At 48.2% G+C, this 17,012-nt stretch overlaps 2 protein-coding genes across 2 annotated transcripts; one reads left to right on the top strand and one right to left on the bottom strand.

Moving 5' to 3' along the window:
• The first annotated feature begins 792 nt into the window (after nt 1-792).
• LOC135806445 (uncharacterized) lies at nt 793-11,295 on the top strand. The gene is made up of 8 exons (XM_065320630.1): nt 793-1,703; nt 5,307-5,389; nt 5,746-5,859; nt 6,606-6,646; nt 7,191-7,289; nt 8,608-8,661; nt 10,195-10,262; nt 10,714-11,295. The coding sequence occupies exons 1-8, from the start codon at nt 1,231-1,233 to the stop codon at nt 10,883-10,885; spliced, it is 1,104 nt and encodes a 367-aa protein (XP_065176702.1). The 5' UTR covers nt 793-1,230; the 3' UTR covers nt 10,886-11,295.
• An 845-nt stretch (nt 11,296-12,140) lies between these two features.
• LOC135806444 (ankyrin-3-like) lies at nt 12,141-15,218 on the bottom strand. The gene has a single exon (XM_065320629.1). The coding sequence runs from the start codon at nt 15,129-15,131 to the stop codon at nt 12,873-12,875; it is 2,259 nt and encodes a 752-aa protein (XP_065176701.1). The 5' UTR covers nt 15,132-15,218; the 3' UTR covers nt 12,141-12,872.
• Between the last annotated feature and the right edge of the window lie 1,794 nt (nt 15,219-17,012).

The following is a 17,012-nucleotide window of genomic DNA, read 5'->3' as shown; positions in this document are numbered from 1 at the left end:
CTATCTGCCAGACTGCCAGTGAACATGGCCTATGGCCTATGCTATGGTGTCTCGTCCGTCATGGCCACTAGACTAGTACTACTCCGCATCTCATCACTTGAGGTTGAGCTACCGGTACCACGTGATGTCGTCACCACTACTAGTGCACTGGTCAGAGTGGTCACAGAGTCACAGACACGTCACTCGTCACGAGTCTGTAGAAACTCAGTGACATGACATTGTACTTTGTTGTAGTGTACTATTTTATTCTACACTCTACGAATCTGTGTCACTCAGTCACTAGTTGCACTATCTCAGTATTCTGTAGTCTGTAGATCTACAGACTACACTACACTACAGATCAGTGCAGAGTACAGTACAGAGGCTCCCAGAACTTTGTAGACAGGAGTAACTCGTCGTTAGTTCAGAACCTTCGTTCTCCGCTCTATCAGTGTGCACTGTGCTCAGTACAGACAGTGCTACAGACAGTATTAGCCCTGTAGAGGAGTGGTTAGCTAAGACAGTACAGAGATAGTATTAGTAAGTAGTGTTGCAGACGTATTTTCACAAAAAAAGGAACTAATACTTACTTGGTCGGTGACGAACGGCATGGCTGCTGCCCTCCTTCTTCGTGAGGTGCGTTGTACACTTCCGTGTGCCGCGTCCATCGCTTCCTCATCCTGCAGGTGTAACAGTAAGAGACGAAGTGGACTACGGAGTCTGTGTGGAGAGCTGTTGGCAGTGTTGCGCCACGGAAACACAAGCAAGATGAGCGACTCCAGCAGAAGTTGTGAACCACGGCCCTCCTGTGACACACGCAGAACTAGTAGTGCCCTGTCATCGGAAAGGGTAGAGGGCAGCAGAAACTTTTGGTCAGAGTTCCAGCACTACCACAGCAGCAGAAGCAGGCCGCTGGTGGTGGTAGGCACGCCGAAGCAGCGGCAAACGGCATACAGATGTACTGGTCCTGGTTGGTCGCGCCCTCCGTCAAGTCACACATACTATAGTTCTTTTGATCTTCGCTCGTCGTCGGCCCGACCCGAGACGGCAGACCAGTATGAACGAGCGACCAGATCTGTTGCTTCGGCATCATCGTCAGTACCTCTCGTTCTTCCCGCAATAAGCTCAAGCAGCAGACGGAGTGCAACGTCACGTCGTGCGCCAAGTGCAAGTCGGCAAAGTGTCAACGTTGTCGAAGAATCGCACTCATCGTTCCCGTTGAGACCTGTGCGTGCACGAATCCCGGACTCCATGATGTCCAGTCAGACTCGGAGTCATCATAACACCACTCATCGAACCGGAGACCGTAGCTACGGTGATCATGGAGATGAAGCGACCAGCACAAGCAGCGTTCATTATCGCCTGGCTTGTGAGCGACTGGACAAGATTTTCGCACGCATTCCGCCGTTGCAAGGCTTGACGCTGCGGACGGGTGAACCACAAGTGCCGGTGTTATCGTCATCAGAACCAGACAGAGCAAACAGTCCGCCAGGTGCAGGGGATCACGCAAGAAACAACGTGAACGTCACTGATGGAGTGGTAGCGTTGCCAGCCAGCAACTGGGTTAGTACTAGTCAGGGTCTGAGAGTACCTCAAGCAGCTACACCATTCAACCGACGAGAACCACAAGTACAAGGTCCTATTCCTTATGACATTGAATACACGATGCTGAGATCGGAGTTGGAAATTCAGAAAGAGCAGATTCGGGATGAAGAGGCCAAAAGGTAAGTAATTTACTAGTGAAGATAATTTATAATAGTTGAAATTATTTCTTGGTGTGTAACTGTAAGTGTGCAATGTACATGCATGTCCTACAAACATGGCCTGTATGATGCACGCACACACATATGCACACACACACACACGCACACCACACACACACGCACACACACACACACCACACACACTCACACACACACACACACACACACACACACACACACACACACACACACACACACACACACACACACACACACACACACACACACACACATACACCACACACCTGGTCCTGGTCCTGGTAAACACTGCCATTACGGTCACGTGTTCCCTTGTGGGGCCGACAACATGGAAACGACGAGCGACGGCAGAAAGTCGCCAGTCCGCCAAGAGATCAGGGACCATGTTCAATCGGCACGACGAGACAGCCATCTTTGGCAGCTATGGATTTGGAATCCACGAGTAGAGCGGCAGCACCGACGACAGGCCCCACAGTGGGCATTGCAGCATGAGAGGGCGAGCCGCACACGCGGCGGCGGAGGAGTCGCCTGAGCAGCAATGGTAGACACCGCCCCCCGGCACAGAGCCCGAGACGATGTCGCGGGGAGCATCCGGGAGTTGGGGCACTTGTGGACCGCCAAACCTCCGGCACTGCGGAACCAGCGCTCGCAGGAAGAACATTGACACACACACACACACACACACACACACACACACACACACACACACACACACACACCATGTACCATGTATACACCCGTCACAAGAGAAGCACGCAAATCTGCAAATGCACTGGATATGCACCCACAGATTTCAAGTTCTCTTATAGCAACGAAAGCGAACAAGGTGACCACACACACACACACACACACACACACACACACACACACACACACACACACACACACACACACACACACACACACACACACACCAAGTACCATGTATGCCTGTCGCAAGAGAAGCAGACAAATGTGCAAGTGCACACACACCTTTTGGACCTTTTGACGCCCATCGCCGGAGGTGATGATAGCAGCTTGTGCTGGGATTGCGCCATTCAACGGCTTGCAAGACTGAAGAATTCACACACACACACACACACACACACACACACACACACACACACACACACACACACACACACACACACACACACACACACACACACATATACACACACACACATACACACAAACACCCACACACACACACACACACACTACTACTACTACTACTACTACTACTACTGTAGCTTGGTTGCCACAAGGGCCACACCACTCCGAAAGGAGCCAGAGTCATTGTCAGGAGCAGAAACGGAGATGACGACTCAGGTCACTCTGTCGACGGAACTGACGGTTGCAGCGAGAACAGCGAACACCATACGACGCTCTATCAGACTTGGTTGCTCGATGGCCACGGTCGCACTTGTGACGTCTGAAACCAGGCACTGACTTGAACTGCCGATTGCATGTCACACACAAGAGAGAAGCTGGGACGTTGAGCGGAATAGGTGATGCCGGCGCGGACGCTTCCGATGGTTCCAGGGGCAAACAATGATGTACACGCAAGCCACCACGAGAGTGAAACCACCTCCTGCATGTACCACACTGCACAGCACCACGCTGTTCCTGGATGGGGAGACTTCGTTCTGCGCTACACTTGTGTCTTGCTTTGTCACCTGGCCGACGAAACGAACGGTGGCAGATAAGACAGTCCACCCGTTGAGATTGGTCATGGTCATGGGAAGGACCGTCGAGGCTCGGCCCAACGGCAGACACCCGCCAGGCAGATCGATCCTGAGCAATCCCATACCAAGCTAGATGTTCAATGCCGATGTGCCGAAGGTCAGCCGAAATCACATCCCTCCAGCGACGACGGGGACCACACGCAGGCCGAGGCGACGGTAGGAAGCCAAACAACAGCTGCTTGGGCACACGAACATCCGACATGCGGGCCACATGGCCAAGCCATTCAAGCCTCCGCTTCCGAAGCCGGGAGGACAATAGCGATGGATCACCCCACATCTCTCGGAGCTGCTCATTGGTGATGCGTTCCTCCCACTGTTGTGTTCGCGAAACACACAAGATGCTACGGATGCATTGGTGGTGGAAACTATCGAGGCGCCGGAGGTCACCCTGCAAAGGGCACCAGCACTCCGAAGCATACAGTAGCACTGTCATCACACAGGCGTTATACAATCGGCGCTTCACATGGAGTGAAAGATCACGATTAGCAAACACATCCTGGAGCGATCCAAAGGCACGCGAGGCGAGTGACAAACGCCTCGAAACGTCTCCTGCGGAACGCGCATCCGGAGTGATGACAGAACCCAGATAAACGAAGGAGGAAACATTTTCCACCACCTGTCCATGAAGCGGAAGCAGTGTCAACTGAAGTAACACCAACACCAGCCACCATAAACTTGGTCTTGGGTATACTCACAGTGAGGCCAAATTCAGCAGAAACATCCTGGAACGCCGTCAAGGCCAACACAGCATGCTCCCGCGAACCAACTACAAAGTTTGCATCGTCCGCATACTCAACATCAACAACAGCGGTCCCCGTACACACACACACACACACACACACACACACATGTACACACATACACACACACACACACACACACACACACACACACACACACACACACATGTACACACCTTGAACAGACTGAGTGCCGTAATATTGAGTCATTCTGGGATGCACGGATACCAGCCCGACCGTGAGCACTACACTACATCCAGAACTTTTGCATTTCTAACTTATGAGCATGAGATGACAACACACCCATAAGTCCCAGTTGTAAATGTTTACTCAATAGTGGAGATTTGGGATAAAGAACACAACTGTTCTTTTGTTGTAGCTCGCCTGTGGACTTTGTGGTGGGTCAGATCTCCTGATCTGCACCTTGATCATTGAGGAATCTCAGGATGTTTGTGGTACTGCGGACGCGGAAACTCAGTCTGACGGAGTCTCACGCGAGCCGTGAAATTAATATGCTAGTATATGTTTTGAAGTTTTTCCATCATCTTTCATTCCTTGTACATCACCGGTTTCAACTTGTATTAAAGCCTTCATGATACATGTTATGTATGTCGATTCTGAGCTACAGTCCATTCAGAAAAAGGTGAGCACTGGATCTGGCTAGCTTCCATATTCGGTGATTTTTCGTGATCTTGTCGTGCACGGTGCAGTGCTGCAAGATTTGAAACTTGAAAAAGAGTCCAAAAAGGTACCTCAACTTGTTTTTTGGAGAAATAGATTTCAGAAACATAATTGGAAGAGTATTCCATGGGGGATTGCCAAAACAAATTTAAAAAACTCAAACTTGACCCATTTATGGCCAAAAGCTAGGATTTCATCTTTTTTTTATGCCGGAATGGACTGTAGTTCTGCTTATTGCGCTTCTCGAATAAAAATAAAAAGGAAAACGGGATGGCCATGTACGCTTTACTTATTCCTAATCGTGGAAAAATCATACGGGCCGACACTCTGACTGCTAGTTGTAATCCGGCCTCAAAACAAGCACTCCAGGGCCTTGTAGTTACCGGCTATCATTATCCTGTATAATCTGTGTATAATCTGTGTGTATATGTATGCAGGATTCCCCTCGACCGGTCAATACAAGATCTTGAAGAGACAATACGGCGCCAAATAGAGATGCTGGAAGCAAATATTCGTCCAGGTATGTAAATACTAGTAGCGGAACTCGACTTGAACTTTCATTGATCCAAGCCACGATTAACTGTTCTTGTTCAGTTTTAAATTGGGGTCAGGTGAGGTGTTATGTTGGCCTGGGGAAGTTTGAACTTGGACCACAGCTGTGCCCGTGGCAGTACAGAGAACATTGATGCTTCCTGCTAGTACTTCCACTGCTGCTACCGCCGCCGCTGCTGCCGCTGCTTCTTCTGTTGCGGCGTTTGTTGCTGCTGACACTGCTGCATATTTGGTGCTGGATTCAATTGCATCTGGGCAATACATATAATGCTGGTTGTATGTACTGATGTACTGGCTGTGATTGCACTGGCTGTGATTGCACAGGTGGTGAGTGGAAGATTCGCTTTGATGCTCAAGTCAAACACAATGATTCACTGGAAGAGGAGATCGCACGCCTGGAGGATCAAATAGCTGCTTCGGACAAGAAGATAAAAGAAGGTGCATGTCTTGATCATAGCAAGTTGTATATTTGAGAGTGAAGTCACGGCTGTGCATTTCATCATGGGATCATACAGCACATAAGACATAAGCTAAACGAAGCAGATAGAAGCTATTGAGTTGTCTATTTCCGTTTTACTCGTCATACGACACAAGTCTGTAGTCGAGTACTGTAACCACGATTGCCAGCGTATGCAATATGCATATCAAGCACAGCTGTACATGCGCGCGCACGCGCACGCACACACACACACGCACACACACATACATACACGCGCCACACACACACTATGCACGCCACACACAAACTGGTGAATTGTAAGGCAAAGGCATGGTACACCGCGATGGTACCTCTGTAACCTTTGCTACTTAGATTAGTCTATGCCGGCGGCCGATTACTACTAGATCATCCAGTACCAGTATTACTACTAGATCATCCAGTACCAGTATTACTACTAGATCATCCAGTACCAGTATTACTACTAGATCATCCAGTATTTGCTTAGTGCTGGTGAACTACCAATCTAATCCCCTTAGTGCTGGTGAACTACCAATCTAATCCCATGTTCAACAACCATTACTATAAAGTCCCACCCTGTCTCCTATACTATTACTGTATTAAGGTGCATTGTGAAATGTCGTGACTACAAAGAGGAGTAAGGAGTCTCACCGACGCATGCATTTCCTGGTATACAATGGTGATGTTGCGTTGGGTCTGATTTATCCATTGTTTTGTGTTTGCAAAGCTACTTGCATCAAACCGGATTTGTACCCGGAGCTAACTGATGTAAGTGTAATCCGGCAGGGCGCATCCCATCAGCACACGCGTGCATGCGTGCACACACACACACACACACACACACACACACACACGGTCTGCCATAATTGGTGTCAGTTTCTCGAATACATATTATTAATTTCTGAATATTCTTCCGCATTGTATTTATCATTTCGATTCATTTCAGATAGGATCTATTATTTGTTTGCATCTCATGTAGCTAGTCCTCTCGGCTATGGGCAAACTGAGGTGTATTGCCAACCTTACCTCCAAGAGAAGTGTAATTCTAGCAGGTTCTTTCATGGAAAATGCTAGACACTATAGCTCATGACATATTTAATACCTCCACAAATGACATGTTGATGCGGATGTTCGCTGACTTGCTGTGTGGTAAGTTAAGACAGACCCTGTGGCCATACATTACAGTACTCAAGTTTCCGGGTGCTGTCTGCTGTGTGTGTGTTATGCCTAAACGAGACTCTATCGTGCAGCAACATCAAAAGAAAGTCACTGCAATGTCTTGTGTGTGCACACGCGTGCTGTGTGGTGTTAGGCGGATGTGCGCAAGCGAAGTCGGCAGGGTGAAAAGGAGAAGACTGATTTGCAGCGCCGTGTCAAGGACTATGAGTGGAGATTGGACAATGAATCCAAGGTCAGCAATCCTCACTTACACTCTTGTGCATGTTTGCAAGTGTACATAAGCTTCCAAGAGTGTGCAACTCCCTGTGATGAATCTTATACCATGCGGTGAAGAAGCACTCCAAACACATTGCCAGTATCATGTACGGTGATGGTCAGTTGATGCACAAGCTGGACCAAGTGCTAGTCACAGTGTGGTACGTTCTTACCTTGCACTCATGCTTACACTGCACTGCATTATCTGCAAACAACAAGTGCTAGTCCAGTTTGAGTTGCACACACACACGCGCACACACACACACTTGTACTTGTACTTGTTGCTCACTGCCAAAACTGGTCACGTGGGTCTTCCTGGGAGAGGGGAGAGAGACTCAAAAGGAATCTTGGAAAGATGACTCAATTGGCTATTGAACCGCCCAACGGCCGACGCCCTCTGAAATCCCCAAAACTCTGGGTGGACTTGAAAATGATCCCACTTATGGGCTAACCACACCTCAGTAAGTGGGTGAGGACAAGGTGCAGAAAAAGGATTGACGGCATCAGGGTATCCGTCCTGGGATCCAACTGCAGTTACCCCCGCCCCCAGTGAAGGTAATACTTGCTACTAGTGTGGGTGGCTAAATCAGAGTGGATCTGATATAAGCTTCACTAGCACCATTGATTACACAAGAGTTAATCTAGCCAGAAGCAGTTAACACACACACACACACACACACACACACTTCTGGCAACTTATACATATACTCTTGATGCTACTCAATCTTCAGACAGAACTGTTTCGTCCTTTGTGGACTCATCAGCGCAGCACAGAGAGAATGAGGCCGAACCTGATAGCAATGAAAAATAAAATTTCCAAAGCAAGATTTAAACCAGGCCCAAACATACCTTGCCAGAACTCTTGATGCTAGATATGTTCTGAGGCATGCAATGAGTGTCGGACTGCATCATGACGTGCACAAACCGGTGATATCTTGACACATGTAGACGAGGCAGTATCTGTATCGACACGCGTGATACGTGCCACTTTGGATCCAGGTAACATAATTAATACCATGGCAGCAGTCTGGGCTCCATCTCAATGTTGACTGCAACTTATTTTGATACTTTGAAGTGTGTTTGCTGTCACATCTCGGTCCAGTTAGCTAGCAGTCACCGTATTTCCAAGTGTTAGCCCACCGGGGTCTAAGCCCCCCTCCCCTTCGTATCGGGTTTCATGACACAGATCTTGGGGATATACACAAATTACTTCGACGATTATCCTTCAGCACGAGTTAGTATAGTACAATTATAGGAGCAGTGGTCATTGAAAATGTTCTCCTTGCCCACTGCAGGCCTTTCATACAGCAAATGAAGAAAAACAGAAGATGATCCTGCAAGTAGCAGAGGTAAGCAGACAATTTGAGGAATGTACTGGTTTCACTGAGACTCAAGCATTCTGTATATTATTGGCGACATGTTCGTCTCCTCTACACGTATATGTTCAGTGGCATATCCAAGTCACGCCAAAAGCACAAAAAGCACCTTGCTGTGGGCCGGTTGACGTACATTTCAAGTTCAAACTACAGCCGTGGCCAAAGAGATCTGACCAGCGAGTCAAACGTAGCGCCGCGTTTCCATACCACTTTATACAAGGTGAACTGTCCAAAACCCACCTGAGGGCGTAGGGGCCACGTGAGCCTTGGTGCCGCTTTCGGCTCATGTGTCGGATGTCTTTAGCCGTGCACGACTGTACATATAATTATTATGAATACGTCCACATAGATTTGGGACTCCTCATTGTCCTCCTAATCTTCAAACGATCCATTTGATTTGATTCGGCTTCAAAGTCTGTGCGTGACTTCCAATGGCATTACACATTTAACTCACCTGAGATTGTTTATACTGGGACACAACCATCTCACAACCATCTCACAACCATCTCACAACCATCTCACAACCATCTCACAACCATCTCACAACCATCTCACAACCATCTCACAACCATCTCCCAACCATCTCACAACCATCTCACAACCATCTCACAACCATCTCACAACCATCTCCCAACCATCTCCCAACCATCTCCCAACCATCTCACAACCATCTCACAACCATCTCCCAGCCATCTCACAACCATCTCACAACCATCTCACAACCATCTCACAACCATCTCACAACCATCTCACAACCATCTCACAACCATCTCACAACCATCTCACAACCATCTCACAACCATCTCCCAACCATCTCACAACCATCTCACAACCATCTCACAACCATCTCCCAACCATCTCACAACCATCTCACAACCATCTCACAACCATCTCACAACCATCTCACAACCATCTCCCAACCATCTCACAACCATCTCACAACCATCTCACAACCATCTCCCAACCATCTCACAACCATCTCACAACCATCTCACAACCATCTCACAACCATCTCACAACCATCTCACAACCATCTCACAACCATCTCACACAGCTTACAGTATCTACATGACAGTCATTGCATTCGTAACAACATTTAGTTACACGGCTTGCAAGGACGAAGTCATCAAATGCAGTACTGCAAGGGTGATTTTTGTCGTGGTAAGGTGCATACTGATAGAGCACTAGCGGTTGTGAGCAGTCTCGTCTTAGGGTACATTGTACATGTGCTATGCATAATAGGGGTGTGTAAGAAGAGCCACCTTGCTGACCCTCTTGGGTACGCCCCTGACAATGGTACATTGAAATGTTTCTGTGTGATCTGTGGCAGTGATCTGTGGCAGTGATTGACAAGCCAGATAAGAAGTAGTAGTATCAAGCTGTTGTGATCTTTTTTCTGCCGGTATAATTTCCATCCGTGTGTGCGCATGTGTGCGTGTGTGTGTACGTGTGCATCTGTGCATCTGTGTGTCTGTGGTGTTGAATATTGTGAATGCAAAAACATAGCTTTCCAAATCCATCAAGAAGATTGGTCTGGAGGAGGCAGATAAAGCTGCAGTGGCGCTGTCACACCAGTGAGTTATGAGAGCTTCTCCCTGTGATTACATTTATCTGAACCAGCCTATCTGTACTCGCATAATGCTATCAGACGCGTTGCATGTCGTTGCACCTGTTCGGCACTACTGTAGTAGCTGGTACAATTTGTGCAGAACAGCAGAGTGTGTTTCTTACAGCAATGTGCAATTACGCTGTATGTTACCCCCCCCCCCCTCTCACTCACTCGCTCGCTCACTCACTCACTCACTCTCTCACTCACTCTCTCTCTCTCTCTCTCTCTCTCTCTCTCTCTCTCTGTCTCACTCTCTCTCTGTCTCTGTCTCATATTTGACCACAGTGGTGTAGTTGAATTGTTCGGAAATGGCAGTCCTGTTCATGGTGATTTAAAACACGCCGCATGGTTTCTTAGGCTAAGCACTTGTTGTGATTTCTATATTATCGTATGCCATTTCTTTGCGTCCATTGTAGCCGTGTGGAAAGCGAAGCATCGGCCGCCTTGGGAGCAACAGTTTCTGGGGGAGCTGCCAAGGCTCGCAAAGCTGCTGCAAACCCTGGCCGCGTTGACAAGTCAAAGACTTACCCTCCACCGCAGTCGAAACCCACAAAGCCCAGTGGAGGCGGAGGCAGACTACCAAAGTGATGCACTTTGAAGCACATGTGCATGCACCAGCATCTTCATCTTGTGTATACACTCTGTGTACATAATTGCATAGAGTAGCTGAGAGAAAGCCTGCCTTACTTCAAAGTACACAAGGATGATGCAGGCAAGAACCGCATCTCTATACAGCCTGCATACGGACGAATAGTATGCCAGTTGAGTCAACATTATTCTTATCTTTGAATGGCTGGAATCACTGACACGCTGTAAATTATTGTAAACTAAAAATTATTCTAGGTTGAAAACTCACTGTACAGATATTATGACACTCATTTGAACAAAATTTATTTCCTCAGTATGAGCCCTGTTGGTCTGATATGTTGTCTACTATGTACTCTCTGGTTCGTATTCCATTGTTGAGTGTTGCCGGCAATACACGTAACAATTACATACGACACAAGTCACATAGGTTTGCAATGGAACAAGGCTATATTTTTGCTCGGTTACGCCGAGACTGCGATGGTTGTTGTCTATATTGGCTGAATAACCGTGAAACTCAAAGTAACAGCAAAAAGATATACTTGTTCCATTGCTGGCTTGCTTAATTTGGCTCTGCCCTCGTGGTATCCAGCACTTTTGCAAGTAAGTAGCAATTCTTTGCCAAGTTTATGGCTTGTGAATGTGATAGAAATGCATGACATTGTGTACTGCCATGATTAGCTAGTCTAGCATGCTGTGTAGATGACAGCACATAAGCGTAGCCTTACCTCATGTTACCTGTACTGTAGCAGTGGCCACACAGTGGTATGTTCTTAGCAGTGACACCTACTGCAACATGCATAACTTCTTAAAAGCATACATACCAGATCATACGGTTACGCACATTCAGAACAGTAGAGGTTTTCCCTGTTTCAGACCATACTTCTGCAGGCAAGTTGGAATCAGGAATAGATGATATCCCTATTTCCTTGCCACTCCTGGCCATGGATACCACTGAGAGTGGTACAGTATCACGGCCCTGTACCTGCACAGGGTAGACTCTGCATTTGCCTGTTGAGCCTGTTTAGCCGGTGGTGGTCTTAGTCTAGTACTAGACGGCGGGTAGCTCTGCATGCAGTGTCCTGTGTATGAACGCAGTGAGATTTGGGACCAGATCATTGGCCAGCTGACGAGCAGACATCGGCCTAGGCCCAACGCAGTCCAGACCAGCACATAATAACCAGCTGATGCCCATGTACTCACACGATTGTGCATTGGCAAGTGCTTGAACTACCCACGGCCACAAGAACAGAATGTGTAGAGAAAATGCTGAAAACAACAACAACTGACATCTTGACAAACCATCCAAAGCATGCAAGTGCAAGGCGTTGAAATCCAGGAAAGAGCTTCCCACAGTCGAATAGGCTGAACATGCATCATCCACAGCAGTGCCGGTGACTACCGTAACAAAACACGTTATCATTTACATTAATAAGATCTACACATAGTTACAATAGAGGACATTTACATTAATAAGACGCACACATAGTTGCAATAGAAGATAGAAAATAAAATACTAGCTAGGCATTAACAGGATATAATCTAGAAACATCTCCATTATCTTGATCAACTAAGTCAGTATCTCTAAACAATAATCATACATGCTTTGTTTGCTGCAACTAGACACACTGTATACCTTTACAATACCTATAGTGCAAGCAGAGAGCAGTGAAAATATCTGATGACATGCAACCAGTGCAGAATGTGTACAGTGGAGAAAATAAACTTTTATTCCCAGCAAAAGCGGCCAGTGTGACATAGCAGATAACTATGGAGGGTTATGTGACTCATGTTTCATGGGTAGCATCAAAAGTCAAGTGTGATATGGTCAATTGGGACTTCATTAGTGCGTAGAAGTACATGTATCTAAATGCTTCGGAAGTGCTTTGTCTTAATCACTAGTGAGTGCATGTTGCACGAATTGCAGTGCATGTATGCATGATACTGGGAAAGGCACACCTTCCAGGTATGTTAGCAATGAATACACAACCTATTCCAGTTCGTCCGACCGCTGGAATTGGATGGCATTGTCGTCGTCATCGTCGTCGTCATCCTCATCGATACCCTCCACCATGAAGTCGTCATCATCATCAATGGATTCACTGATCACAACCGGAGGAGCAGTGGCAGCCACACCAGCATCGTCAGTACCGTCTTCCTCGTCTTCATCATCGTCACTCACAAGACCACCGACTTCCCTCTCCGGCAGCCAGTCACCCTGAAGCATCTCGCATGCCGATTCGGGCAGGTAATCACCGAGCACTGAGTGCACATTCTCCAACGCAGCCGGGTGCAGCAGAAGGCGGATGTTTGCGCGCACGATGTCTCGCAGCATGAGGGGCTTGTTCAGCAAGCGATCAGCAAGCTCAGCACATCGAATCCACGTGCGTGTCAAGTGGTCCAGAGGAGCTATTCCCAATCCGTTCAGTTCTTTTGTCGAGCAGCCAGCGAGAATGAGCAAGGCAAACGCTGCGGGCAGGTCCTGGTGAACGTCCAGTCCTGGCTGTCGACCAAGCAGATGTAACGCCGTATCTCCTTGCTGTGTAACAGCATTGATGTCAGCGCCATGACGTAGAAGTAAATGAATGCCCTTGGCCGACATGCACTGTGCTGCAATATGCAGTGCATTGTAGCCACTGTTGTCGCGCTGGTTCGGGTCTGCACCATATTTCAACAGCTCCTCCACCAAAGTCCATTCATTCTTGGAGCAGAACATCTTCATACAGCGGTGCAGTGCAGTCTCCCCATGACGATTATCCGCATTAACATTGGCACCATGCTTCATTAGCAAGAGCATTGCACGAAGAGCAACCTCAGCATCATCATTCTCCAAAAGAGCAGCTATCAGTGGAGTGCGGATGGTGTCGCCTTCATCCGGATCAGCACCGTGCTGCAAGAGAATGTCTGCCAGCTGCAGCTGTATCGCAGAATCGATGTTCGCATGCCTCTCGTTGCAAAGTGCTACTAGCAAAGGTGGGCGGCCAGGGGAGCCATCAAACGCATTCGGATCTGCTCCAGCATCCAGGAGCATCCTGGTGACTTTAGGGGCAAGATCTGGTGCCAGTGCACTGGAGTTGAGAGCAAGAGCTAGATGTAGTGGTGCGATGCCATCATGATCAGCGAGGTTGAGTGCTGCCTTTGCTTTATCACCGTTTGACAGCAGGGCAGAAAGGACGTCGGTCAGATGTGGTGACCGCCGGTACTGGATGAAGGCGTGTGCAAAGGCAGTGCGGCCAACTTCATCCTGAGACAACAAGCACTCATCCTGCTCGGCTAGCAAGCGCATCACGCTGAGAACACGTTCCATGTTGCTCATCTCAGCTGGCCGATAGCGTACAGCACACAGATAGAGTGACAGAGCACTGCGTCCACCTATGCTCTTATCAACAACACTGCCGCCGCGTTCCAATAACATCTCTACAACTGTAGAGTAGGCAAGACCGGCAGCACACAGCAGTGGCGTTGTCTGATTTGACTCATCATCCAGCAGCATGTTGATATCACAGCCACTGTCCAGGATAGCGTCTATGACATCAGCACTGCAGCACTCTCCACCACTGCGTATCGCCCAGAGCAACGGGCGGCCAATGCGCGAGTCAGCGCCATGAGTAAGGATGCACTTGGCCGTGGCGGCGTGACCACTGCGCAACGCACACTCCAGTGGTGTTAGGCTGCCCCCGCAGACTCGGGCAGTCCGATCGATGCACACATCCAGATCGCAGGCTTCGGCAAGTGAACACAACTTATCCACTACATCACTCATTCCATGCTCAGCTGCAAAATGCAATAGAGGACTAGTGGAGACTTCATCAGATAGTGTTGAATTGCTAACAGTAGCATCGATCAGGAATAAGGCAGCTTCTACGGAGCCACTGCTAACGGCAACTGATAGAGGCGTTCGTTGATCAAAGTATCGATGAGTCGACAGAAACCTATCGCAGTCGCCTACATCTGACAATAGCGCTGAGATCGCCTCTTTCGACGCTCGGTGTTCAGCAGCCACGTGCAATGGCGTGGTCAGCAAACGAGGCGAACCCTTGCAGAATGCACACGACACCGCCTTGTCTGCGTCCTCTGTGTCGCTTTCAACACCTGTGCCATCGCTAGTCTCACATGGTGCGCGACGCAATGTCGTCAGTCTGTCACGCAGCGAATCGTCTTGTTTCCCAAGCAGAGCCTCCAGGACTCCTAGGCCCTGCAAGCCCTCGCCATCGGAAAATTGAGAGCTCCATCTGCAACACTCCTTCATTTCCAAGAGAGATAGCTAAAGCAACAATGCTCGGAGAAGAAAATTAATGTCTCCACCCAAGCTTGATAGCTAAAAGTCGACTTTCCTGTGTGCATTTATAGCAAAAAAATAGTTTATAAATCGTATGTAAATCGCTATATAGCCGGCTAGGCCATTTTGCCGCTCCACTTCAGACACTGAGGACAGTCCCAGACTCCAGCCAGAGTATAGACTATAGAGTGCCTGATCGGACGTGACGCGTCGTTGGAGTAGTAAAATATCAGTATTAATTTTCTACTCCTGCTAGACGTAGTACATAATAAATACCTGTTTATAGTCATTACGTGACCACGGTGACTGCAGGTTTGCAGACAAACGATTTCAGGAGTTCTACCGGCGTAAGTTCTAACACCCGCTCCCCTGACCATCCAGGCCATCCCCTGAAGAAGGTCTCTAAAACAGGGCAGGGGCACAGTTCTAGCGGTTCATATGGGCACACCGCGTACCGACTAATATGGCGCAACTCACTGGTCTCTGGTCGCAGTCAGGAGCTCTGTTCCTTACACACTGTAAGCAAGAAATGTAAGGGCCCTCCGCCTTACATCAAGGCCTGAAGCTGCCGCTCTTGCACATGACAGAAGCGAATGCAGGCATTCAAGGAAGGCACCTACAAGTCTCTCCGCAGTCGAGACTGGCACTCAGCCACAGACGCCCTCTGAACCCTCCCAGAACACCCTCTCCGCGTGCACCCTGGCTCCGCCTTTGCACTCTGTTAAATGTATCATCCCCCCTCCCCCCCCCCCTCTCTCTCTCTCCATCTGAGTCACAATGGAATTTGCCCAAGGTTTTCATTGTGTGCCTTTGTGTACACCGCTCTGCCTGAATCAGGTATTGAGCACTTTCGCAGAACCTAAGCCTACTGCCTCTGTAACAAGCAAGTAAAAAGTTAGTTACATAAATAAACTGACACTACCGCAGGCTGCAGTGCGCAGCGTGTATCAGATTGGGCAGCATGTATGATCCCTCTGCACTGTGCGGCGGCATGCTGCATCATGCACATGATGGTGTGAGTCCCGGTCACTGGGCATGAGTGCATTCAGCAGTGCTGACATACATCACCAGTAGAGAGAGAAACTGCAACAGCAATGTACTAGTACCCTAGATATAAGAGTGATGAGGTTGCTCATACATGGAGCTCACACTTCTTGCCAAATTTCTTGACATTTGATTGACTCACGCCTGCCGTCTGGAGTACGCAAGGAGAATGTTAAACCTTCCACTCCGCTAATAAGCTAAAAAGCACAACACCCTGCTCAATACACAGTGTCCCCGAAACACTATGGCCGTATGGGCTAAAAAGTACTACTGTGACTATTTGAAGGACCCTATACGAGTACAATAGATAACCAGTCGTTTCACGGTGGCTATTGTATACTGTACTGTCTGTGGTCCTCGGAGGTACGTTGTACAGGAGAGTTCTGTAAACCATTTCTGTTTATGCCAAGAAGTCATGTAAACCCTCTCTGTTTATGCCAAGAAGTCATGCAAACCCTCTCTGTTTATGCCAAGAAGTCATGCAAACCCTCTCTGTTTATACCAAGAAGTCACATAAACCCTCTCTGTTTATGCCAAGAAGTCATGCAAACCCTCTCTGTTTATACCAAGAAGTCACGTAAACCCTCTCTGTTTATGCCAAGAAGTCATGCAAACCCTCTCTGTTTATACCAAGAAGTCACATAAACCCTCTCTGTTTATGCCAAGAAGTCACGTAAACCCTCTCTGTTTATACCAAGAAGTCACGTAAACCCTCTCTGTTTATGCCAAGAAGTCACGTAAACCCTCTCTGTTTATGCCAAGAAGTCACGTAAACCCTGTCTGGTTACACAAGTCATGTACTGAAGT

Source organism: Sycon ciliatum, chromosome 1 (assembly GCF_964019385.1).
Source record: "Sycon ciliatum chromosome 1, ocSycCili1.1, whole genome shotgun sequence".
Taxonomy (NCBI): Eukaryota; Metazoa; Porifera; class Calcarea; order Leucosolenida; family Sycettidae; genus Sycon; species Sycon ciliatum.
Note: the sequence above shows the minus strand (reverse complement) of the source record. Positions and strands in the feature narration are given on the sequence as shown.

Coding starts and splice junctions, on each gene's coding strand:
- LOC135806445 (XM_065320630.1), top strand. CDS start 1,231: ATGATGTCCAGTCAGACTCGGAGTCATCATAACACCACTCATCGAACC. Junction 5,390..5,745: donor GGAAGCAAATATTCGTCCAG/GTATGTAAATAC, acceptor GTGATTGCACAG/GTGGTGAGTGGAAGATTCGC. Junction 5,860..6,605: donor GGACAAGAAGATAAAAGAAG/GTGCATGTCTTG, acceptor GTGTTTGCAAAG/CTACTTGCATCAAACCGGAT.
- LOC135806444 (XM_065320629.1), bottom strand. CDS start 15,131: ATGAAGGAGTGTTGCAGATGGAGCTCTCAATTTTCCGATGGCGAGGGC.